General features: G+C 35.3%; 1 protein-coding gene across 1 annotated transcript in view; it reads right to left on the bottom strand.

Moving 5' to 3' along the window:
* Positions 1–26,002, bottom strand: part of RP1 (RP1 axonemal microtubule associated) — a 104,331-nt gene that overhangs the window by 50,816 nt on the left and 27,513 nt on the right. The window contains exons 8-22 of the mRNA XM_051771815.1: positions 23,988–24,139; positions 23,309–23,387; positions 22,393–22,468; positions 20,771–20,847; positions 20,640–20,671; positions 20,370–20,499; positions 18,958–19,061; positions 16,430–16,603; positions 15,584–15,796; positions 14,309–14,486; positions 12,545–12,676; positions 7,862–8,064; positions 4,477–4,566; positions 2,376–2,508; positions 1,989–2,140 (exon numbers count right to left, since the gene is read on the bottom strand). Coding sequence (XP_051627775.1) covers positions 1,989–2,140; positions 2,376–2,508; positions 4,477–4,566; positions 7,862–8,064; positions 12,545–12,676; positions 14,309–14,486; positions 15,584–15,796; positions 16,430–16,603; positions 18,958–19,061; positions 20,370–20,499; positions 20,640–20,671; positions 20,771–20,847; positions 22,393–22,468; positions 23,309–23,387; positions 23,988–24,139 — 1,925 coding nt within the window. The remainder of the gene's footprint in view (positions 1–1,988; positions 2,141–2,375; positions 2,509–4,476; positions 4,567–7,861; positions 8,065–12,544; positions 12,677–14,308; positions 14,487–15,583; positions 15,797–16,429; positions 16,604–18,957; positions 19,062–20,369; positions 20,500–20,639; positions 20,672–20,770; positions 20,848–22,392; positions 22,469–23,308; positions 23,388–23,987; positions 24,140–26,002) is intronic.

Here is a 26,002-nt window from a genome sequence, read left to right as displayed (position 1 = left end):
GTTTCAATACCTTGCCATTTCCATTACTCTTCTCTAGGTAAGAATGAGTCGAAGCTGTTATTTCCCTTGCTGATATTTATTTGAAACACACTTTCTCATCCTTTTCTCTTTTTTTATCTCACCTCCTCTATTTACATTTTATTCTGCTGAAGGAAACTGAAATTTGACATGCCACTCTCCCCTTGTTATCCATTTAGGTTTGTGCTTACAGTTGGAAAAGATCGTTTTCATAGGAGCATGAAGCTGCTCAGGTTCAGGTTGATGATTTTCTGCCACAGTAAAAAGTGTACAGCTTTCTCTCTCTGAATGTAATGGTCCAGATCACTCTTCTCAGTAAAAAGAAAATGAAGGAAAGAAATACACTGGAAAATTCATACCTATAAAGTTCTCAGTCCTTGGCAAATGGCAGAATTGAGACTGCCTGTGCAACACTAGTTATCCCTTGTGTATAGGTAATATATGATCACAAGCTATTCTCTCTGAAAGACTCCTGCCTCAACGTGTGCACGGGAGGACTGCAGTTTTTCAGTATTTCTGTTTATCCTCATTATCTTTATGACTCTATGCATTATTTACAGCAATCACCCAAAGAGCTCAGTGAAGCAGAACTGATTTCCCCAATGACTTCACCTTTGAACTTCTTCCAAAGCACCCCAGTTTTCTATAAATGTTAAATCTGTGGTGGTTTTTTTTGAAAGGCCATCTTCGTATTAATTCAATTTACCTATATAGTTAAATCACAGAGTTTATTGCCAAAAGCTGCCAAAGATGCAAAGTGCTTTGGGTACTCAACTGAGAAACGGAGCGGTGAATTTATTGGCATTTCAAAAAGCTTCCTAGGTGCAGAGCAGAATTCTATTTGAACGAATCTCAGTTACAGCTATGGCTCTTCAGAAAAAATTAAACAGGTTATTCAGCAAAAGATAAGCATGAAAAAAGTGGTTGTTCAGCAAAGCTTTATTTTAGGTGATCTGTCCAATATAATGTAGAATATCTGTGGCAGGGATGAAATCAAGTTGTTCAAGTCAGCACTCAACTGCCTCTGCCATAAAATGATGTATCCCAGTCCCTGTTCTGCTGCTCTAAACAATCCAGTCTCATTCACCCATTTCCATAACAAAGTGCACTTTGAACCATTCCTCTTAGCCACTGTATAAATAATATGCTGAATTTACTATCAATCTGGCTAGAATAATGCCCCCCAGAAAATTCCACTTAAATTCTGAATTTTAATTTCAATAGAACTTTATCTCTCATACATTAGTAATGGCATAAAATATAGATTTTAAAATAATATAGATACATTTGAAGTTTCCCAGTGGGTTATTACTATTCTTAGAATTTTAGAGATTGCTTTTTGTTTTGTAAGTAAGTGTTCCAATAACAGCTTGATACTCTTGGTTATACATACAAATGTTAATCCTCAATAGCTCACAAAGGAAGAAACAGGCTTGATAGAAGGTCACAAGAAGGCTACTGGTAGAGTTAACATTAAATTTAGTAGCTCCTGAAATTCAACCATACTGCAGAAAATCAGGCTGATAAAAATATTTTATTTATGGAGGAGCTAGGACATAATTAATTGAAAGAAAAATTACTTCAGATCTCTCCTGTATTAAAGCTACACTATTAGACACTAAAAGAAATAAATAACAAACAGATCTACTAAGATCTGACATCATGGAACAATTTCTGTACACGTATTTGGAGCCAGCTGTAACTCATCATACCTTGAAAGGATATGTTTTAAATTCATAGGCAGCTCTTCTCATCATCCTGAGATGGAGCCTCAAATAATTTTTCTTTCCTTTTTCCTACCTGTGTTTTTATTCATTCTAATAATTCCTGGATCAGTAGAAGACTATTTTTCTTAGTTCTTTATTTTGATAAACCTCTGATCTTTTTTTTTTTAATAAGGAACCTGTTTAAGACCTGTATAAGTTATTAATTATGCTTTTATGGCTAAGCAAATTGTATTTCAGACTTACCATTCTTCTCTGAAATGTCACTGGCATACCAGTTTTATGCAGAAGTCGTAGACCAGAATCTCCTCTTTTTCCATAGATGCACAAATAAACTGCAGTATCTGTATCAGCATGCTCCAAGTCACCGGTGTAGACATAAACATGGTATAAAACAACTTCCAAAAATAACCAAAAGAAGAAAATGCAAGTTACATGTAATCACAATTAGTTTTACTCACTATTATAGCTTAGTGATAACAATGCCAGCAAGTCTGATTTGTAATTAATTTTCTGGAATATACTCCAGAAATCAGTCCAACTATCTGCTTTTAAGACTGCTAAGACCACAATTCAGACACCATTAATGTTGAAAACCAGATGATTAGTATATACATAACTGTACACACGTACTTGGATAGATAGGTTTTCCAGCTTCCACTACTGGAAGTTCACAGAGAAATCCTCTGCCATCACAATTCTTTGATAACCGTGTGTTTGCTGGAAAATTCAGTGTTTTCTTGCTCTTTAGATGTTGCAGCGTCACCTGGAGAAGAAGCAATTCCAGCTATGACTCAGTACACTCTTTTCAGTGCCATGCTTCTCAACAGCAAAACATGGGTTTGTACATCTTTTTTTTCTATCTCAGAAAACAATAACACAAATTGCAGTATCAAAATATATTTATTTTGGCTGCTACTTTGCAACAAACAAATCTGTAACTGAAATTTGTGGGTTTGCCATTAGAAATATTACCAAGTCTGATTTCTGTCCGTGAATCGTCTCTATGTAACACTGCCTGGAGTACTGAAGACTGAAAATCTTCTGATAGGTGATGTTAGGTCAGACTGAGCTTTTGGAAGATGTGGAAAGATTGACACATTTTTTATTTTAAAATGAAAACAGGATGAAACTCATCATCTACATCCTTCTGAAATTTGGCAAGTAGAGGATATGTTGAAATCTTAAATCAATTTGTATTATATTTGGCTCTTTCACAGCAGAAAAAAAGACAACCTGTGTATCACCACCCTCTATATATTCCTCTGAAGACGATTAGAATTCAAATTCTCAAGCTATTTGCCTATGTACATTTTGATAGCTGTCTTACTTGTTTCCTATAACTAAAAGTCATTACTATCTTCTATGAAAACAGTTTTCATTAGTCTTGAATTACAAGAATGTTTACTAAAGGTTTTTTCCATAGGCCTTGACTACCAAAAGGAAAGCAGTACCAAAAATTATCTTTCTGCAGTTGTACTTCGAGTGTGCGTATAATATGCATAAGCCTTGCAAACAAAATTATGAAAACAAGTATTTATATCCAAATTCTAAGACTTAGGAAATCAGAGCAAAAGATACCTTTTTCTCAGTTTTCCAATAAAATATTATTTCAAGTAAAATGAACACTGCTTTTAACACCAAAGCATGTATTTATTCTAATATGAAATACTTTGGCGGCACTGATTCCTAATCTCCAATATTTATTGGCAGAGCTCCCCCTGCTGATTCATAACAATTGCAAATATTAACTGCTTTGTCAGAAAAACACAGCTCTCAACATGATTTCTTTTTCTCTGTGAAAAGAAGTATTTGAAATCCCAGACTTACCCCATGAAATTTGGAACAAAATATTAAAGAAATATTTTGTAATCACCAGGCTGGAAAGTAGGACTCCTGCAATCATTTAAGCAACTGAAATATTTATACTTACATTCAATTTTGGTACAGTTACAGATGAGAGCTTTATGTTAATGTAAAAAAATCTGTTATTACTGTCTAATTCTGGTTGTCTAAACAGGCTTTTTAAGATTACTCAAATGACAAAGAATAAACTTGTTTCCTTTACAGATTCAAAGAAACAGAAGACAAATATTTATCCAGGCTCTGAAATAAATTTTATATGGGTGTCAGTGTTAACAAGAATTTCTCATAAATTAAATCTGGTGAGCATCCCTAAACAACACGAGAAAAATAGAGCTAAAACAAAACAAAGAAGAAGACTTAATTCACCCAATTGAAAAAAATTAGCAGGTTTTTTTTTCCCTTGAAAATGGTCATAATTGTGAGCTGTGGTGGGGCCCATTAGAAGTTACTTAGCCTACTCTTAAGCAAACCTTGTTCATTCCTTGCATGTAGTTGTCATGGAATAATTGCTGCATCATTTTCAATCTTTCAGAACTGGAATTTATAGCTAAAACAGACACTGAAGAGTACAAACAAGCTTTGAGAAAGTAAAACTTGGTTGAGCCCAGCAATAAAAGACACAATAAAATTGGTGTCTTCATGAATTAGGAATAATTGCAAAATAATCTTACATATTTCCATCTCTTAGGAGATGGTCTGTGTCAGTGTTTTTGTCATCTCTAAAGCAGTCTAAGAACACAAAGCAATAATAACTTATCCCAATCAGCATTTATTGATTCATGAAGCTATGGCTTTATGAAAAGATGGGTCTTTAATTCACATAAAAATTATTAAAATGGAAAAAAAATCAACATTAAAAAAATCTTACCCTTTGTAAGTTCCACTCTGATTGTTCATTTGGTAATCCATCAAATTCAATTCTTATCTTGTAGATTTTCCCAATGCTTTTTATTTCAACCTGAATAAAGTCAGAACAATACAATGTATAACTACATAAAATTACATATATTTCTTTGCATTGGTTTGAGATTTCTCTGAACCATGGTAGCATCTGAGTGTACAGGAACAGCACATAATATTTGATTGGCAGATTTTGGAGTACAGGATCCAGAAAAGAGACTGTTTATGTTTTGTCTGAGCAGATTTCTACCTGAGCCCCAGTTTGACCAGACATAGCCTAGTGGAACCACAATGCTTGCCAGGAAAATGATTTGGGAGATATTTGAACTCTTCAAAGTTTGAAGAGTACAAAAAGTTGGTGAGGGTCATTCATGAGAGCAACGAGGAATACAAAATTATATCCCCTAAACTACAGGTCACAAATCTTTCATAATGCAACACAGTAATATCACCATAAACCTTAGTATGTCAAAATGAAGGATATAAAAAGAGTAAGCTCCCAAAAACTGGCAGAACATCTGCAGAACTTTGGAAGTCACCAATACTACCTTTTCCTTCTGACTATGATTTGTATTCATTCACATTTTCTTTGTACTTTCAAGCATTATATGTGCTCTTATGAAAACTAACATAGAGTAGCAACTCTATCTTCAAAACTTCAAATGAACGCCCACTTTGAAGTTTAACCATTATTTAAAGCAAACATAAATAATTTTAGATCTTTTGTAAGGTACTGCTACGAAAGGAAAAGTGTGTTATCGTGCTGTTTCTCGAATAATAATTCTATTCGTAAAAAGTTGGTAACAGCCTATTCCTCTCCATCATTTACATCCTATTTACATTGTACAAAAATTGTTTTCATTCTCTTAGAAACACATACTAGCACATTATCAACCCAGTCTTTATCTTTACTAATGAAAAGTGCTCTTCTCTTTTTGGAGGTCAGAATTACCTCATTTCCTATATCAGCTTTTGGCTTTTTGCGCTTCTGTATAATAAATTTTTGCATTATAGTGACAGCATTGCCATGCTTTAGTCAAAGAGTTCTGAAATCAAACAATTTTAACTTTGATTTCCTGAACATTGAAATTCATATTGAAATCTCTCAGTGGTTGTTTGAGAAAGAATCTGTGGGTTTAACACCTGCTATTTGTATTGGTATAGTTGTTACATCAACTTGAATTTCGTTAACAAAATTTCATTAACAAAATAAATGCAACACTGATGTGACAATATATTCCCTCTCTTTACCTCTGGATTAAAAAATTAACTTTGCTTTACTCTGTCAAGACAGATTCTGATAGCCTTGCTTATGCTGCATAATATTTCTCTCTAAAAGTAATCTTATTAGAGGTGACCCGGAGACTTTGGGATTAAAGCAGTAGTAAAGTAAGGGTGTATATTCAGCTTGACTGAAAAAACAGCTATTGTCTTTTTCCCCATTTCACAAAAAAACTAACCCAGTTCTCAGTAATATGGGATGTGGTCTTTTAATTCATTGTATATTCACTGAATATACAATGTTATCATATTCTCTGTTTATTCTAATGAATCCCTCTTTAGACGTACATGACAACTTAGAGTTACATGATAATTTCATGTATCAACACAAAACAAAATGTAGCAGACTTTGACAGAATGAAATGAGTGATTTCTGCCTCAAACAAGTAGAGGTCTTCCAGAAGACACACTCTGGTAAGCTTGATTTTTCTCATGCACAATCCTAAGAAGGATTAGACAGGCAATGACTACTTACATGGGTAAGGTAAGAAAGGGAAGGTCATATATGAATGGTTTTCATTCCTCAAGATAGTTCTACTCAAATTTTTCATAGTTGGGCATATTACTGATAAAGTGAAATGTTAAAGATTTTTACACTGATTCCAAATTGTCTTATTACAGCTTTTCAGAAACTGCTTTCTTACTATAACTCCTGGCCAGAGCTACAATCAAGTTGACTATGTTGAAAAATAAAATTTGGTATCCTCTGCTCTAGAATATATCAGTGAAAACATACCAAGTTTATGGAAATGGTAAGAAGAAGAAGATGAAAATTTTTTTGTCTTACATTCCTATCCTCATTTCAAGACCTATTCTGTTAAACAAGTACAGGACAAAAAAAAAAAGCTTAAAGAGAAAAAATAGAAGAAAGAGCTCTTACTCATGGGCCTTTTCTTTCTTTCTTTATCTACTTCAGACTAAAGAGTGAAAAGCATTTCAGTGACATTTGCTATTTCCTGCCTGAAAGCAATAGTGTCAGGGTGATGTAAAGAATCATAGCAGTAGCTCCAGGTGCTGAGAGAAAAATTCTGCTCTCTCACAAGATCAATATCTGCAGCACACAGCCATAATGGACCATATCTATTTTAGAGAAGAGAAATTGGTCCATCTCTTCAGAATGTATGGACTAACTTTGCAAACATACCATTACCCAAAATTGCTTATAAATTATTTACTAATTAGGAGAGCAAGATTGACTGTGGTTCATAATATATAGCCTATATGCTCAGAAAATGAACTTTATGATAGGTTATCTTCCTGCCTATGCCCTATTCATAGAGAGCATTATTATTAATATTATTGACATTAACAATCTTGGGTTGTGCCAAGTTTTTATTAGAGGAGTTGAGGAGTGCAGAAAAAAAATGTGAAGAATGTAACTTATGCTTTAGTTAGCTGAGGACAGCAATGTTACATGCTTCTCAGACAGAAAGATCTAAGTAAAACATAAATTTTAATACCTTTGGTAATTTCCTCTCAGCCTACCTAGACACAATTTCCTCATTACAATAGAGGTGGGGTTATCCTTAAATTATAGCATAAACCCTGAGTTTTCTTGACATGATCAAATGTAGTTTTTATTGGACTCTTACTTGTTCCATGGGTAAATCTGGCCCTTTGGTCATTTATGATATGGCAGCTCTAAAAAGGGTTTTCTTCCTTAATTGAACCAGTTCCACAGCATACATTTTATAGTATGCTTTGAAAACTGTATACCTGAAGATTTAATTACTAAATGATATACTAGTCTTACATCAGGCACGGTTTGTCTAGAAATGAATAGTTTTTAAAGCTAGTTTCAAATTAATTGCCTTAAAGAAATCAATGTACTTCTGCAGTTATCTCCTTTGGTCAACTATATGAGAGAGGGGCTTTAAAAGAAAGCGTATTTCTTCAATGTTGCTTATGATATATAACAAGCTGATTTAATACACAATTCATGGAGATTAGATACAGATTTATTTTATACAGTATATATATATATAGGAGAAAAACATTTTTTCTTTTCACATGACAGAATAATCCTTGGAAAGGTCTACATTAAAATAATGTTCTTAGCCTTCATTAGCTACCTGAAATTCGGCTTCCTGCCTGGGAAGAAACAGCTGTTTCCTGTTGTCCTCGCCAAGAGTTATTGGTCCAGCTACTCCTCTGTCTCCATATATCCAGAGAGCAACATTTGCTTCAGTTCCTGCATTTCCTGTCAGTATTGACACTTTCCATTCATCATCTGAAGGAAGGGAACGCTCACCACCTTGGAAATTTCTCATGTCCTCTGTGAAATACAGAATATTTGTGGGAGACGACAATTGACATGAAACTTCCAGTCGCTGTTGTAACTTCAGTACATAAAGAGGCCATAACAGCAGGGGGATTGTATTTTTTCATGGCAAGTGAGACAGTCTGAAAAGATTGATTTATGTTTCTTGTCTAGACCAAAATGTGTTGATTAGCTGAGCAACAAGAATCAACTGGAAAATAACAAGTTATCTCTCACATGCATTATCATCATAGTCTTTATACATATTCTGGAGTAGAGTAAGGATGCTATGATGCAGAACTATGACCATTAAATTGACATTTCTGATTCCTTAGTCTGGCATTTAGAAATTAATAGAATTACTCCTCTAATGCCTTGTGTTGGGACACGATTAGCAGAGTCACATATCTGGGAATAGAGACAATTTGCATTTTGAATTTAAAAAAAAAAATCAGGAAATTAACTTTCTTCAAGTTAAATATTAACTAAATACTGTAAAATAAATCAAAAAGGAGCTCAATATATCCTTGCCTAACCATACTTATGCATACAGTGCTAACATTTGATCTAAGGCAGGCTGTACATGAATGAGACAATAACAGCACAGAACCACTTTATGAATAAATTTCACAGCTTTAACGGCTGAGCAAATATAATTTTGGAAAACATAGGCTTTCCTTTAGAATAGTACCTAGTGGTCTTCTATCTGCCTTTAAGAGAAATATATATATATGCAGAGATGTCAAATTATACCTCTGCGTATGAGATATGAAAAAACAGATTCTGTTAGACTAAAGGAATTGGGTTTGAGTATTCTAGTCAAAGCGGAGTTTACAAAGATCAGATGGCTGGAACAGTACTTTTGAATAACTAAACCACTGACCATGGAATGCTCTCCAAAAAAGGGAGTACTTGCTGACAAGAATTTATAGTCTATTCTGACATGGGAGGCAGGTATAAATCCTAAATTTGAAAAGATGAACTTACACATTGTCTATATACTGTGTCCTCCAGGGATTCCCAAACTGTTCAATTTGAGAACTCCTTTTCATGTGACTGTAAAGAGACTTTTTAATATGCCACCAACATAAATTTGTTGAAGAATTCCCAAAACATCACTGTGCATGTTTCTGCTGCACTACGTAAGTCATGTACTGCTATTAGAGTCTTTTTTTTTTTATTTACTTGATTAAAATACTGCACTGGGTTTCTCTGGGATGGAGTTTTTCCCTTGACTTATTAAACTGCCCTTACATCAAAGGAAAAAACAAGCAAATAAACAAACCTACAATCCAAAAAAAACCAAAAAAAAACCCAAAACCTGAAAACAACAACAAGAAAACAAAAACAAAAACAAAAACAAACAAACAAAAAAGGAAAAAACAAAAACAAACAAACAAACAAACAAAAAAAACCAAAAAAAACCCTCCCAAACTATGCAAAAGCTATCACTCACTAACAGTAGAATGATACCCAACTAGTCCCAGAGGAATGACTATTTTGAAAAAACTCTGCTCCAGTTCTATTTGTGAGCATGACAATATAAGGGACAATATCTCTGGTCAGTTGGGGTTAGCGCAGAGTGAGCAGAGATGGATGGACTCTGCTCTGCAAGTGATGCTCAGCAGCAGCTGAAACACTGGTGTGTTATCAACACTGCTTTGGTTACCAGTCTAAAACACAACATCAGACAGACTGCTAGGAAGAATATAAGGTTCATCCCAGCCAAGCCCAGTACAAATAATAAAAAAATAAAGCAATACCTATAATGGAAATTTGCAAAATTTATCTGATTCTGCTTTGTTGCTAGCATTAAAAAATAAGTTTGAATCCTTGAGACTTGCTTCTTAATAAACTTTTATGAGCAATAAATCCCACATCTTGATGAATCACTGCTGAAGCAAATTGGGTAAGTGAAGAAGCGTTGATTCAATACTTCATGTTCCCTTTAAATTTCCTCAAATGCACTTTTATGATATTAAGCAAATGCTTTTTTCCTTCTTCTTAAAAATTGAAATAACAGAACTACAACAAAGTAATTGCTTTAGTGTAACAAATATTTTTGAGAATTTGACTATACAACTTTCTATAACTTTAGTTACCTAACTTCTTACTTGTAACTCAGAAAGCTAGAGTTCCTTCCAGCTATCTAAAACCACATCTTTCTTACAGCAAAGAGATTAAAATGTTCATAAAATGCACAGATATTCAAGAAACATAAGGAATCCCAGGCTACTCCACGTGCTTAGGACAAGAATTCCATACTCTGGTGACTGCTACCCAAAGCAGTTACTGCAACCTCAAACTACTACCACTTGGAATAATTTTAATGCATAAACAGTTCACAGACTTAGAATGCTTTTTGCCTCATAATTTACTGGCTCTTCTTACAAATGGAAATCGGTTGCATTGATTTGCTACAGGCTAAAAATATTGCTGTCTGAAAAGAGGATTTGATGGTTACCCTGCATTAGTCATGAGAGTTTACACACTTCATGACACCATGCTGTAAATCTATTGCAATAAAAATTCATTCTGATAGGCCTGCATGAGAATGATGAAGTCACAACCCTTCACACATTATTTCATAAAAATAACCTTTTTTTAAAATTTACTTATCCTAAATCTAACATAAAAAGAAAATTATTTTGTCTCAGAATACCATTTGATTGAGTGACACTTTTAAAATGAACCATCAGAAAAATTAATCTCTAGAGCAAAAATTTGGGCAATAAAGTTGATGTATTTTTATTATACCTGTGTATCATTCTTTCCAGAGTTAACTGAGTGGAAATGGGATCAGATTTTATTTGATTCTTATTTGTTCTGGTAAGTAAAATATATTAAAAAATTAACAGCATCTAATAGTACACCAGGCATACAGGAAAGGAACACAGAGGATATAGAGAGCATTTCTCAGAGGTACATTTTGTTAATACCAAACCACAGAGATGTTCTCGAGGTCACAGACTGCTTTTGTGCCATGGAAGCTAATGACACCTGAGCTGTTAAGTAGAAGCTGTGACCTGACATCCTCTCTATACAGTGAAAGAAGTTTCTTGAGGAGCATTGCACTCATACTGCAACAGGAGAAGCCCCAACTGCTGTAGCACAGTTTCCAGTTCAATTAATCCTAAATCAATTATTATTCGTGAAAACAGAAACCAAAACACAGGTTAGCAGACACAGACATAAAAATGATGGATTTAATTTACCCTGAGTTCAACTGCTAAGCCTTCTGCTGGACTGTATACTCAGTACAAACATCACCCTTTTTCAAATGCTAACTGGGAGTAAAAAAAGCAAATGAGAATTTAATGAATATGAGTTTAAAAAGCAAGGTTCAGCTGTACATATCAAAAGATAGTTACCTTTAAAGTATTTTGAGTGAAAATATCTTACTAAAAATGACCATTTTCTTGGAAGGGCAGAGTACCTTTGATATTTCTATTTATTTAGCACAAGCAGAGTCCACATTTATGAATGCCAGAAAAACTACTTACAAAGTGCTATAGACTCTATGTAACCAATTTCACTGCAGATATTGCTTTTATAAAAGGATCCTTTGTATCCAACCCTAAAAACATCCAGCTGCTTTGAAAAGAGGTTAAATGGCTTGTGTATTGTTGCCATGTGTTTCGGACACAGCATATCTCACCACTGGCTGACAACCCACAACACTTTGGGAAGGCTTAGTGACACAGTGATACAACATGAAGTCTGATAGATTAGAAAGTGGGTGGTTTTGAGCTAAAAATGGAAACAACATTACCAGAAATAAATAACAGTAATTGATCATGATTCACACCTATGTCTGGAATTTAACCATCCTCTCTCTTCAAGAGATTTATCATTCCCTGTTTTGTTTAGTTGTGTAGTTCCTTAATCACGTTTTGTTTTGTTACTAGGATGATGAATATTTCTAAAACTCGTCTTAGACCTTTTATGCTACTTCTAAACCACAATATGTAGCTAAAGAAGAAAGCAGTTTATTCTAGAAAAACACCACTCCAGAAGGATGACCAGAACTTTGTTTATCTGTTCCTACCTGCCAAAACATAGGTATAAAGCTAGAATGCAATGAACCAAAGTCTTCTTTCCTCCAGTGAACCAAAAAGCTGAAAACATGAGTGTGCGAGACAGTATAAATAAGAAATATTCCATTACTTTCAGCAAGCTTTAAATTGGCCTCTGCACCATAACAACCCCTTAATTTCCACGGAAATAGTCCTCAGATAGATAACTAGTTCCTTGAAAAAAAAGTAATGCAAAGTTATTCAATTTACTGATTGCTGCCTTTTCAATAAACCACATTCAAATATCCTCTTAAAAAACAATGACTGGCAATGTGTTTTATGTTGCATGAATGCCTGCATGATTCAACAATCTAGAAAAGTCATTCATTGTCCTTCTTGAGATAAGTGTCTGCAAGCATGTACAGAAAGCAGGCTTAACACCACGCTGTATCACGACTAGTTTGTAACCTGTCACTTACTGGAGGATGGGGGAGTTGAAGGGCTTTGAGATACCAGCTTCTGGGCTTTTCCTGGTTGGAGCTGAGATTCTCTGAAGTCTTTCTTCTCTTGATTGGGTGCTGCAGAGGTTCCCATAGGTTCTTCCCGGCCAACTAAAACAATGAAATATAAATTCTGTCACTAGCTACAAGCCGTTTGCTTTTTCTTGCTCAGAAACTACTAAAAGATCTCATTATTATTCAACAGAGTAGATATCAAAATCTTTTCTCTACATATTGCACAGCTAGAAGCAATAGGATTTTATTGTTAGCAGAATGCCACAAGAAGTGGAAAAAAAATCAGGCGTGCCAATTAAAGTCCATTCCATGCTTTGGAGATCTAAGTAAAAATTTAACAATGATGTATGAATAAAATGACTTGTTAAAATGTAGTTTTCCTCAGAATAAACTTCTCCACCTCCACAATGTTTCCTTTCTTAAGAGTGGGAATGCTGAAATGAAAACTGCTGGAGGCCATTTGAATAATATGAAGCAAATTGATATTGTTAAGATGAAGCAAACAGAAAATATTTATTGCTCTCATAGAAAATATTAGCTCCTTTTTATATTCCTTTTACTGAACAACAAGGATTCAGAAGAGCTGAAGCCTGTAACAAAGTAACATTTAGCTTTATTTTGTGACATTTCTATCAAAAACACTGCTCTTCCAAAATCTAACAAGGGAGAATAATTTCCTAATTTCTACGAGGACACAGTGATCAAAATATTTTTTTCACCTCGCAGCAAATAGGGACTGAACAGTAGGAGTGCCATTGCAGTGACTTTCATAAGGCTTCTCTGTGTCTTGATCACAATACACATAGAGCAACTAGTAAGACTAGCTGTATGTTTTGATACTTTCTCTTTGCATTCAGGATAAGCTTGTTCCACTCGTGTTTGGAAAAAATCTGACCAGCTTCTCAGTTTCAAACTGATGTCCAGTTTAGCCTTTCCATGAGATGTTTAATTTCTTGATCTCTGTAGTCATGTCCACCAGATAAGAATATGTTTTATGTAGAATAGCACTCCCTGCAGTTATAATCTCAGTTAGCTGGTTATCTTTGGTAACCAATTTTTCACCAAGTTAGAAACTTCATTCTCTTGAAGGAGAGAAGACAAGCAGGCAATCCAGGGACAGTGACCCAGAGTGTGCTGAGAGATAATTTCTGAGTCTTAGCTAGTTGACTAGAAAAGGTGAGCTCCCCAGTGAGGAAGCATTTTGACCACGATAACTCTCAAATCTGACTATGGGACAGAAGAATGGCATAATGAATATACTAGTGTGGGGGACTACAATATATTTCACATCATTAAAAAAGAAACTGAACATTGCCAAGTAGGTCCTCTTGAAAGACTACTAATTCCCCTATAAAATCAGGAAAGACTATGGTACACCTGGCAGCAAGACAACATCCCCCAGGCTTCCATAATCTGTGGGTAGAATGGGGAATACACGTAACAAATCAACTCCATCTCTATCTTTTCACTTATTTCGATTCTCATTTTCAAAAATCTACTAGTAAAACTATTGATATCTTCTGCATAATTTATTATTATAAAAAGAAAGTAAAGATAACTAAATACATGGCAGAAATTAAGTGTACATACAGTAAAATTTTAAAATTACTGAAACACAACAAGGAAAATTGTTCCCACATAACTTTTACACTTTTGCTTTGAATTTTGTTAGAAAATTAGAAAGACTAATCTCTAAATCAAACTACAAACCATTGAGAAATCACATACATTTGATGACCTGTGGGTAGAAAAAAATATTTCTCTCTCCAGTGTTAACAACTGGTTTAGTTTGGCCATCTGGCAGGAGACCAACATATATCCCTTTATTTTGCACTGATTCTAGACTTATAGATCCAGTTTCCAAATTCTTCTCAATTTTAAAGTGACAGTATTCATCACCTGTGCCCTAAGAAGTTGAAAACAAAAACATAAATAAAACAATCGAATTCATGTGGCTACAGGAGCTGGATGTTTCTTAAGTCTTAATTATTACTTCTTTCTAATAACATTTCAGATTAACTTTACATTCCTCACAACATGCTACATTATTACATGCATACCTGCACCTTATTCTTGTTTATTCCTTTGTGACCAGAAAGACTAATCACATAAGTTAGGTAAGTGAAAGACCAAGTGAAAGCATTCTGATTTATGTTAGAATTTAGGCAAATTCTAGGATATATTAAAAGGAGTTTCCCACTTCAACAACTTTCAGAGGATTAAGGAATGTGAAAATATCTATTTCAGAAAACATATGGTATTTATATACAGATTTTATAGATAGCACAGATTTGGTAATGCTACATAATATAACATCCATTAAATAGATGTAACTTTTTTTTCAGGTTCATGGCACTTACAAGTTTAATTTCAAAACCTTTACCCAAACCCTCTTTTTATCCAGACCTCCTGATCCATTGGTGAAAGCATTGCTGAAAAATAAGATACTTGCAAAGCCTACATTCAAAATATGGATCAAATATTTCAATCTCTGAACAAAGTGTACTGGAGTCAATGACAAAACTCTCATGGACCTCACATTTGAGTACTTACACAGCTCTGTTTCATACTCACTTATCTTAAACTCCCAAAAAATGATGCGAGAATACTTCTCACAGAAATATGAGAATTTTAACTTAGATGAATGGAATCACACTTTAAAAGTCAGTACAGTATGCATTTACTTACATCTTAATTATTCTTTAATAGGTTTTATCTTCATCATCTATCTTGCAGCACATAAGTTTTAACTACATCCACATCCTCAATAGTTTAAAAATATAATCAGATCTTTACAATCAACTGCCATATTGACACCGACAGCTTCTCTTGCTATATTTTTCTATCTTTTCTTGGGCAAATGAAGGAAAATATCTGAAACATTTTAAATCTGAAAAAAGTTTTATCCCATTTTTATCCAACCAAGTAAAAAAAGATTCTCTCCTATCACTAACAATTTACTCAAACTATCTGCAGAGGGAAATACAAACAAGAACTGCTTACTGTTCCATCACATTGGTCATCTTTGATCTTCAGATACATTCTTGGTTTTCTCACACTTTCAAACATACAGAGTCCAGAGCCAATTTTATGCACCTTCCAGTAGGATTCCTGCTGCTTCTGACCTGCTCCACTGCAGCTCCCATCAGGTCTAAGGGACAGAGCCTGGCAGAGACTTGTGTTGAGCAGAATGATGGCACCATGATGAAACACACCCTTTAGATCAGAGGCAAGAAGTCCTTTGTGAATAGCACAGCCTTTCTCCATACTAAACTGTGATACTGATATTGCTCCTACTGTTTTATTTTAAGCACTTACTCATGCATGTTCTTGTATAAAACATAAAAGAGTTAGTCTCAAGTAACTCAAGTATACCTCCAGTCTTTGAACATTTGCTGCTTTCTGTGCAGGCACTAACCAGAATAGTGGAAATCCTTTCCTACTCAGCAGCTTCCCTGCTTTTTCTTGCTCAGCAGCGCAGCACAACACCCAGAGCACAAGAAGTGCAGTAAATTAAGGAACTTGTCTCTTCTCAACAGCAGCTCTCCTGCGTGTACCTACATTCCTATTTTTCGAAGCTCTACTAGGAAGTTTATAATATCATCTTTCCTGTGTTACAGCCCACTCTATTTGCATGTACCAGCTGCAGTATCGGCATCACTCGTCCCAGGAGAGCAGTGAAGGAGAACTTGTCAAGTGCTGCCTACCTGTTAAGCTGTAGTTGAGCTCCACCTCGTGGAAGAGGATCACTCTTTTAGCTTGCAAACCTCTGACACTTGGCTAGATACAGTCTGCTTTATAATAGCAAATTTAAGAAGCGTCTTCTTAATTTCCCTCTGCCCACCTTACCTTGACATGCACAACAAACTCTTTGGAAATCCCAGCATATCCTGTTGTTTCATCAGCTACTTCGCCTTGAAGATTGAATGTCACAGTGTGACCTGGGTAGCTGGCTGACTCAAGAATGGCACAACCATTTGGTTGAAGGTGAACACGGAGGTTACAGCATGCCTTGTCTTTGCTCTAGCATAGTCAAAGGAGGAGTAATAAATTAGATGAACTAATCCAAAATAGAGAGTATAGCAATGTAGTTTTTATATTGAGTTCCAACCATTCTACCAGTCTAGTACACAAATTTTTATATTTCTCAGGTTTGCAATCCTAATGCTTAAGGCCTAAATTGTGGACTCTGTGAAATTTCACAGAAACAGCTCATTGTGAGAGGACACAGATCTGATGATAACACGAAAGATACCTGGGTGCCTCAATTAGAGAGAGTTAGAGTCACAGTGGATAAACATGGCAAAGAAGTATAAAACTGACATAGACAGGAAATGAACCACAGTAACTCTTGGCCACCATCCCACCTTCTCTTGCCTCTGAGTCCTCATTCATCTGTATTGTTCTCACAGAAAACCCTTAGAGAGTCAGAAGTTTTACACGAAAAAGTAAAGGAACACAGTCTCCATGCTTGTCTGTTCAGGTTTGAAGACTCTATGATCCCATTGTATAAAATACATAATAGAAAAAATACATATTTAAATATTTTATCAACTCCAACATCATTCTCATATTTAAATAAAACTAGGATTTTAATCTATGTAAAGTGTTAATAATAACTCCAATAACTGAAAGTACTTCTGACTAACATCATCTAATAATTTTTCAGCATTTTTAAGACTTCAAAGAATAAATATTCCTAGGAAAATTTTTATTTTCCAAGGCACTACCTTCTGAAGAAAAAGTTTCATATTCAAAAAACTGTCTACTTAAAAGCAAAGGAAAAATTGTATGGATTTTGGAAGTAGTCCTGAAATAAGTGAGCCAGAATGTCCTCAAAGTATTTATTATAAGGCAAATCGCAATTTTTGTGTTGCCATTTTGTTTTACATTTATCTATCTTCATTAAAGGACCTCAGAAAGTTTTTCATACTCCCTGGGAAAAGGAACAACTTGCACAACTAAAAATGAGAACATGGAGATCCAAATTCCCCATTGGTTGCTCAAAATTATAAAGCACTCTAGTAGCAAAACAGAAAACAGAAAGTTCAAATTTAAGTACCCAGTTAATAACCTCTCTGTAGTAAGATATACTGGAATATGATGGCCTGCAACACTGACAGACTGGAGCTCTCTATATTAGAATTATAGTAATGAACATGAACAAGACCTGCAAGGAGGTCTTGACACTTTGCCTGGCAGCCTGATGCTATCCCCACTGAGGAACCTAACTCTACTGAGAATACTGTATTCCACCTAATGTCAGTGTACATCATGTAAAAGAGGAATGGGACCAGCTTCCACCATGAAATTATTCACTGCATAGATAAAGGGAAGAAATTGAAAAAGAGAAAGGAAAACAGCTTCTTCCCTCATCAGTAGGAGAGTTTTGTTTGCTATTAGAAAGTGTCCAGATGGTGAAGGGTCTAGAGAGGAAGCCATACAAGGAGCAGCTGATGTAACTTGTTTTTTTCAGCCTAGAGAAGAGACTGAGGGGAGACTTCATGGTCATGAGAGGAAGCATAGGGGTAGGCACTGATTGCCTCTCTCTGGGGACCAGTGACAGGACCCAGGGCAGTGGTATGAAGTTGTGTCGGGGAAGGTTTAGGTTGGATATTAGGGAAAGGTTCTTTACCCAGAGGGTGGTTGAGCACTGGAACAGGCCCCCCAGGGAAGTGGTCACAGTACCAAGCCTGATAGAGTTCAAGAAGCATTTGGACAGTGCTCTCAGGCACATGGTGTGACTCTTGGGGCTGTCCTGTGTATGGCCAGGAGCTGGACTTTGATGATCCTTGTGGGTCTCTTCCAACTCAGGATGTTCTATGATTCTATGATCATAAGGAAGGAACTAAATCCTACAACTCCATTTACCTACTTGTATACTGCAAGTGATGAGAAAAAAGGCTTGGAAGATGGGATGAAACAAATCAAAATGGACCAAAACAAACCCTGGACTGTATCAATTGCTTTATGACTGGCATGTTAGTTAGAAAAGACACAAAGAAAAAACGAACATTTTAAATCAAGCTGTAGATTTTATGCTTATGCAAATAATAGGATATATTAGGGCATTCCAAGTAGCTTGTCAGTATGTGGCAAGCCAATAAAAATGACAGCTTGGAATGGTTTGGTATTCCTGAAGCAAATCATTTAGTTAATATACCCTACAAAAGAGTAAAAAGTAAACTGTGAGAAAACAAAGCCTTATGTCTAAATTCACCTATTCATTGTCGATTTCCTGGATTTAATTCTGCAATCTTTCACTCCTTATCTGATTGGAAGTACAATTATTTACTAGACAGATTTAAAAAAACTTTATTTTTAATCGGACAATGACATGTAACTATGAAACAGAAATCAGTAGCAGCATTTCCTACCTTTCCAGTTACATGTCCATTGACAAGAGTGAGAGCAAGATGTGGCATCTGATGACTGCTGAACACATAGATATTTTTCCTTTTGACATTTACATCAAAAAAACCTAAGAGTTAAATGAAAAAAAAAAAGGTTAGAAGTATGAAAGTATATTAATTCATACTTGCATTTAATTACAATCAATGGTTTATCATTTTCAAGGGAAAAGAATTAATTAAGTGTTTAACTCCACAGTTTGACCTCTCTGATCAATAAATTCTCTCATTCATTCAGGAAAGGGCATCTAGGGACTGCTGTCTATTTTGCTGCCTTGAGGAGGAAAACCCTGATGGCTAATGATAAGGAACAAATTTCTTTTTATCATCGTATATGTTTAAAAAAAAATCCATAAAAAGGAGCTGAGAACTCCAGCATAGTGAACTGGGCTATAGCAATGAATTTAGTTGATAAATAACAGATGATGTAGGGAACATAAAGCTCTCAAGTAAGAAAAGAGAATTCATTTTCTCAATATCCATATTATAATTTGTAAAGCAAATCCTGTAGTGTAGCTCAAGGCTTCTAAAATTTTAAATCTGGCCAATTTTCCAAACAATTACCTCTTATAGCTACAAAATACTGATGAAAGGTGAAGCAGTGCCATTTTTATTGTTCCCAGCAACAACAGATGATCTTTTAAGTAACTACCAGTACATTATGTTGCCTATTTGTTGGATGCAGCTGTCTCTAGAGGACTCCTGTGGTGTCCTGATGCCCTCTTTGGCATGTCCTGAAAGATTCTATTCTTTCCCAAAAGATCTGTGTAAGGACCCTGGGAAGACATGAGAAAGGCTGAACAGCTCCATCACTAAAAAGGTAGCAAAATACGTGTGCCTAATATATGTTTTACAAGTTAGTAACGCAGTAGGATGAAAGCTGATAAAGGGGAGGAACTGGTAGACTACCATTAAAATCAATTACAGGAATAGAATAAAATGAATTTACATATATATGTAACCACACACACACACACAAATATATATATATATACTCCTTGTTAATGAACCATACCTAGAATTTCGAATTTGTTAGCTTAGATAGATCTAGGTGCAAAAGACAGTAACTGTTCTTGCCATGTGAGTTCTGTGGGAGCGCTAAACTGCAGACGACAAAAAGTTTCTCTTTAGGAAGAGAAAGCCAGTGACAAGACACTATATGAGAATTTTTATGTGTGTGTCATCTTTATGTAAAATAGACATGTAATTTCTGAGTTCTTATAGCCATTAATACACAGATTAATACATGTATTAATATTTTGAGTAAGGAAAATTTTGAGTTTTATAATTATCTACTCCTATTCATTATAGTAATATCTATATTAAAGTCCTCCTTTCTTGTTTCTTTTATGCACAAATCCACATGAAAAATACTTTACCATATTTGTTTTTCTTGTGACCAAGAGCATCCACTCTGCTATCTGAGTTGAGGCAAATGAAGCCATGGGTGAGCCTGTTGTAAAATTGAAGTGTATTTCCTTTCTGAAATTTCCACTTCTCAGCAGCCCACTAGTTTTGTAAACAACAAACAGAAAAGACTTACGAGAAGATGATACACAGAAATTTGTCATACAAAGCATTCAACTGACCTGATTCACTCAAAGCATAATTTGAATGTTTTAAATCAAAATAAAAAAGTACATTCTTACAGTTTCTTCTCTCTTGAGTTCCAGCTCTTGTCCTGTGCAGACAAAAACAGTGTAATTAATTTACAGAGTTTCTTCATTCCATTTGACACAGTCACAGTGAGGCTGAGTTCCCCTCACCAGTTTTCACTTACTTCCTGGAAATGTGCTGGCATCTGTCACAGCCAGTTCTCTAGCAATATTGCCATCATCCTGCCCCTGATCCAGCCACCTAAAAAACAGAACCTGTTTCAGTAGTAAGCTTGATTGCCTAATTCCACAGTAATGTATACATGGCACTTGGATGCTGATACTCGCTGTTCAATGTACTAAAGTCTCAAGGCTGACAAACAGCAATACAAAACTCCAGCTTTAGTGAAAAGAGATTACCATCGACAAAAAAATTATTTTGCTTACTTGCTCTTGATGAAATACAAGTAAGTGCTTTCCTGGACTGAGGGCCTAACCCATTTAATACAAATCAGAGAACTCATATCAATAAAACCAGATCAATAACATAATGTGCAGTGGTCACGATGTTTGCTCTTCCTGTCTGCAAGAAGGCTACAGCAGGATGCAAATTGTTCCGTGCCCTGAAAATCCCGATATAAGGAGGCAAATCCAACACTGGCATCACTTTTACCACGTCTGAAAGATATTTTTACAATGCCATCGTACACATCTACTTACGTCAGTTAAGTCTAACTCCGTTAGAGTCAAAAGCATTCACACACTCCAGTATAGTAGCAAGCACGGCATCAGGCTCTAACAATAAATAGCACATACTCTCTATTTTTCTGCCTGAAATGGATTTGAACTCTCCCTAAATTATGTATGAAGCTAGCATTATAGATCTCTTCATAGTAGTTCATCTCATCTAGAATACAGAATCAAAATTAGGTCAGGCAAGGATGAGGTGCTGTATCTGATAGGCAGAAAGTCCTTACTCACACATAAATCAGATTCAGTGTGCACATCGCTCACTCCGAGCTGTCTCAGGCAGTTATTTATTCACTCAGAGAAGTGAGAGGAGGAAATAGAATTGGGGTGCCACTGGCAAGCTGCAGCTAGAATCTTACGTGACTGGACTTTACCATTCCTAATATTTGCACTGATCTTTATCGATTAAAATTTTTCTGCAAGGTGTTGAGAATTAATCAGGCATAGATAAAATTGGAAATGAGTTATAGAACAGAAGATTCAGAGCAGAAGCATCTCCAGGGAGAAAGGAAGGGAAGTTAATACTGCTTCAAATTAAGTGGCAGCTCAGTGAAAGGCTGCAAAGCAAATGAGCAAAAGAGATGTGGTCAGGTGGCTGCATTTGTGATTACCATTTCACAGGATCTTAAAGTCTGATCCTGAGCTCACTGAACCCCATGTTAATCTCCATATAACTTCAGTAAACCAGGAACAGTTTGCTAGAGGGACAGCAACCCACTCTTCTGCCTTGCATAGCATGACATGGAAGAACAGATGGACCTGCTGGTGTCAGATACAAAGTGTTGAATATGAGGAATATGTGAAAAAAACATGCCTTAAATAGTTCAAAAGGTGCAAGAATGGAAAGTTTCCAGGCAGAATATTTTATTGCTTTTTCATTAGTTCAAATTCACCAGAGGTTTGGGGCAGGTACAACTCAGAGAGCCATAATAAGAATCAGACCATTTCAGCTTACCTTTTACAAAACACATATTTACCTTCACAGGACATTTCAGGAGAAAAACTGAGAGTAGTTACAAATTTATTAAGAATCTAACCCAAATTAAACAACACCAACCTGTGACATAGAAAAGTATAATCCAAATCTGTTATGGGATCCTTGATTACAACTTTTTCCAGAAACCATCCATTTCCTTAGAACAAATAAAGTAAAAAGAAAAAAAGTTTGTTTGTGAGAAACAGGTTGATGGATTTAATGATGTTAGACTTCCTATACCTTGCTGTCTTCTACTAGAATTGCAAAATCTGTAGCTCCACTGACAGGTTGCTAGAGTCACAGCTACCCTGATGTCTGGAGAGAAGACAGTACCTGCTCTAGGTACTGTAGGGCTTGGTTATGTGCCTGCAGGCTGCTAGGTCTCTCCCTGGCTACATCCCTCCCTCCTTAACAAGTCATTGTATGACTTGTATTGCCAATAAAAATATCAACAAAATTAGATAGCAGGTTATCATGGTTCAAAATAAATTGCTATGATTTACAATATTTAGGCTCAAGTGTTTGAAAAATACAACTTGTGGCTGCAAGCCATTTAAGTTTCACCATTAATTGGAAGTCTAATGACTTTAGTGTAGCAAAAATCTTCAACTGCATCTTTACAATGCAACTGATAATAACAATCAATTTAAAATTTTAATAGCCCATTTTAGCTTTAATACAAGACACAATCAATGTCTTAACAGGCAGACATTCTCCCTCTTCATAGTTTTTTCATAGGGATTAGTAAAAAAATTACTAGCAGATGATGCCCTTAACATATTGGTCGAGAGTATTTTGAAAATGAACACAAAATATTTGAAATCTATGATGATACAATAAGGTAACTATGTCATTTGAACAGTTTTCTTAGAAGCCTTTGTCTTTCACTTCAAAAATGCTATCACATATTCAGTTTTAGAAATACATATTGTATTTCCAATAAAAGATTAATAAATTTGCAGGCAGTATTCAGTGACTAGAGAGAGAGATTTCTGACCTGATCCAAGACCATTGTGTCCTATAACAATCTTGTACAAATGTCCAAGGTGCACAGCTTCAACAGCAAAGATGTCAGTCTGTAATCAATCAATGAAATTTCAGTAAAATCTAAAAAAGCAGAGAATTCCTCAGCCATGAAATTCTGAAGACCCATAAACCCTTATAACTCTCTTGTCAAGGTCATTTAAAATATCAGCTAATGATAAAGTGAGAACAAACCGTGAAGGTCAGATTAGCTGAAATAGAAGTAGTAAGTAAGCCTGATCACTTGCTAATGGCAGTAGTTCCATTCAAATGAATGTGATCAGTCAGGAAAGAGAAACCTGCTGCAAGTTTCACAGTCTAAACCATTACAAATTACAGCAGATTTCAACATTAGAAATTCAGATATAAAATGCAATTTCATTTATTATTCGATATTAAATCAAATTTTTAGAAGAATGAAAAACAAAAGTACACAGTTTACTTATGTTATAAATTAAAATTTGACTTCCAAAAGCACTGGCATACCTTGAGAAAGTATTTTGGGCTTAATTATGGAATTTTGGGAAGCCATTGGAATGCTTCCCAAATGAAGTAATTATCTCCTTTCTAATTGCACCTTTTTTGGAATAACCACCCACCTGAGAGATAAAAGCCAGCCAAAGATATCAAAAAATTCCCTGTCTTTCACTTACTTGTCCTTTTAAAAATTTCTTGGATTTCTGTGACTTGAGCAGCTGTCTTGATCCTGTATCACCTCTTTCTCCAAAGACAGAAATATAGACATCAGCCTCAGTTCCAGCATTCCACAGGTCTCCTGTTGTCACACGCACTTCATAGACAGTCACTGACAATAAAAGATGACAACTTTTCTTATCACAAACACTATTACAGTTACAATAACATCTAGCTGGGAATGTGTCTGTAGAGTCCAAATACATCTGTGTCAAAGACAGGCTACAAAACCTTAAAAATCCTATTCAGTAAAATAATATACAACTTGCTTTGGTGTTACATTTATGGGTTTTGTCCTAGAATGTCACTGTGGGGAACACACAAACAGAATTAAACTTCACAATGGTATGTCTTTGTCCTGCAGCATCTTTTGAAATCATCATAAAACTGAAAAGTAAATAATATAAATCCAAGATTAGCTTCATCATAAGTGGTGAGATCAAAACTATAAAAAGCAACAGAACCATTAACATTTTCAAAGCACTAGTTAACCAGACAAAAATGTAGCACCATAATTTTAGTTTTCTAGGGCCTTGGAACTCAGAAAGCTGCATTGTTTTATTATTTTAGTAATTCATGCAATATGATAGAATCATAGAATGGTTTGATTGGAAGAGACTGTTCAAGACTGTCTAGTCCACATCCCCTGCCATGATCATGGACATCTTCAATTACTGCAGGTTGTGCAGAGCCCTGTCCAACCTGACCTTGAATGTGTCCAGGGATGAGGTAACTACCATCTCTCTACATTCCATATGTAAATTCTTTAAAGGATGTAAATTTTTAAAGGATATAAATTCAGAGGGAAAAAACTAGGACTTAAATTCCATAAATCATTTATTTAATGGAAATGGATAATGCAAATAAAACTAAATTTGAGTCAAAATCTAATGAAACTGAAGTAAAGACTATGATACATAAAAATATGTATCAATATAAAACTGTGCTCACTAAAATGCAAATGTAGGAACTCCAAAAATCTCAGAATTAAGATAAAAACTTGCAATCATAATCCTCAGTATAAATATGGCAAAGGCAAAATTTATGCCCACATAGGGTAAGAATGATTTGTTAGACAAAGAGAATGAAAGGGTGAGAGAAAAACCCTCATTTTCTGCCACACAAGCTCTTCTTCCAGGTGTAGATGTCCTTGTGCTTCTCTGTCTTGCAAGTAGAAAAGAATTTCTGAACCACTGGGTCCAAAACAACATCAACATTATCATCATTCAATTGTCAGTTTCCGTTTGAAACATGCTATAAAGCTTGACTGTAATTCTCTGAAGGAGGTTACTTCCACATTTCAGTCTTCTGATGGACAAACATCTTCATAAGTAGTGAAAATTCATTCACGATCAGTCCATATCCGCAATTATGCTAAGCGACTGGTCAGTGTTTACAATTTCTCCTTTTATCATATTTTTCTTATGATTATCTCTCATTTACTTACATGGTGTTTTTTGTGCATGTTACTATACAAGCCATCTTTGAAGAATTTGGTTTGGATAATGGTAGCAATATGGCTAAAAGGGCAAACTGTCTGCACAGGTTATTTTAAAGTGCCCACAGAACACTAGTGGTAGTTTTCTTCTGGCATGAGAGATAGCTTATTTTGAGATGAGCTCTGTAGCTCCTCTGAAGTATTGTGCCATAGACATATGCTATTACTAAATCCAGCAGAGAGGCTTAAAATTGCTAACTTAAAATTTCAAGCAACGTTCACATTTTTTTTACATTTCCCTTCACCTCTCATAAGCCTCGGGATCATCCCAGCTTTATAATAAGTATTTATAATGCTTACAGTTTTCATCCTAGGAAATTGTGGTTCTCTTAACGGAATGAAGCCGCGTCAGGGGAATTTCAGACTGAACCTTAGGACAAAAGTTCTTCACTACAGAATGGTTGGTCTCTGGAACAGACTCCCTGGGGAAATGGTCATTGCATTGAGCCTGTCAGAGTTCAAGGAATGTCTGGATGT

This window comes from Manacus candei, unplaced genomic scaffold, assembly GCF_025592945.1.
Source record: "Manacus candei isolate 608988 ecotype Guabito, Panama unplaced genomic scaffold, ASM2559294v1 h1tg000008l, whole genome shotgun sequence".
NCBI classification, from domain to species: Eukaryota; Metazoa; Chordata; class Aves; order Passeriformes; family Pipridae; genus Manacus; species Manacus candei.
This window is presented reverse-complemented; position numbering and strand designations above follow the sequence as displayed.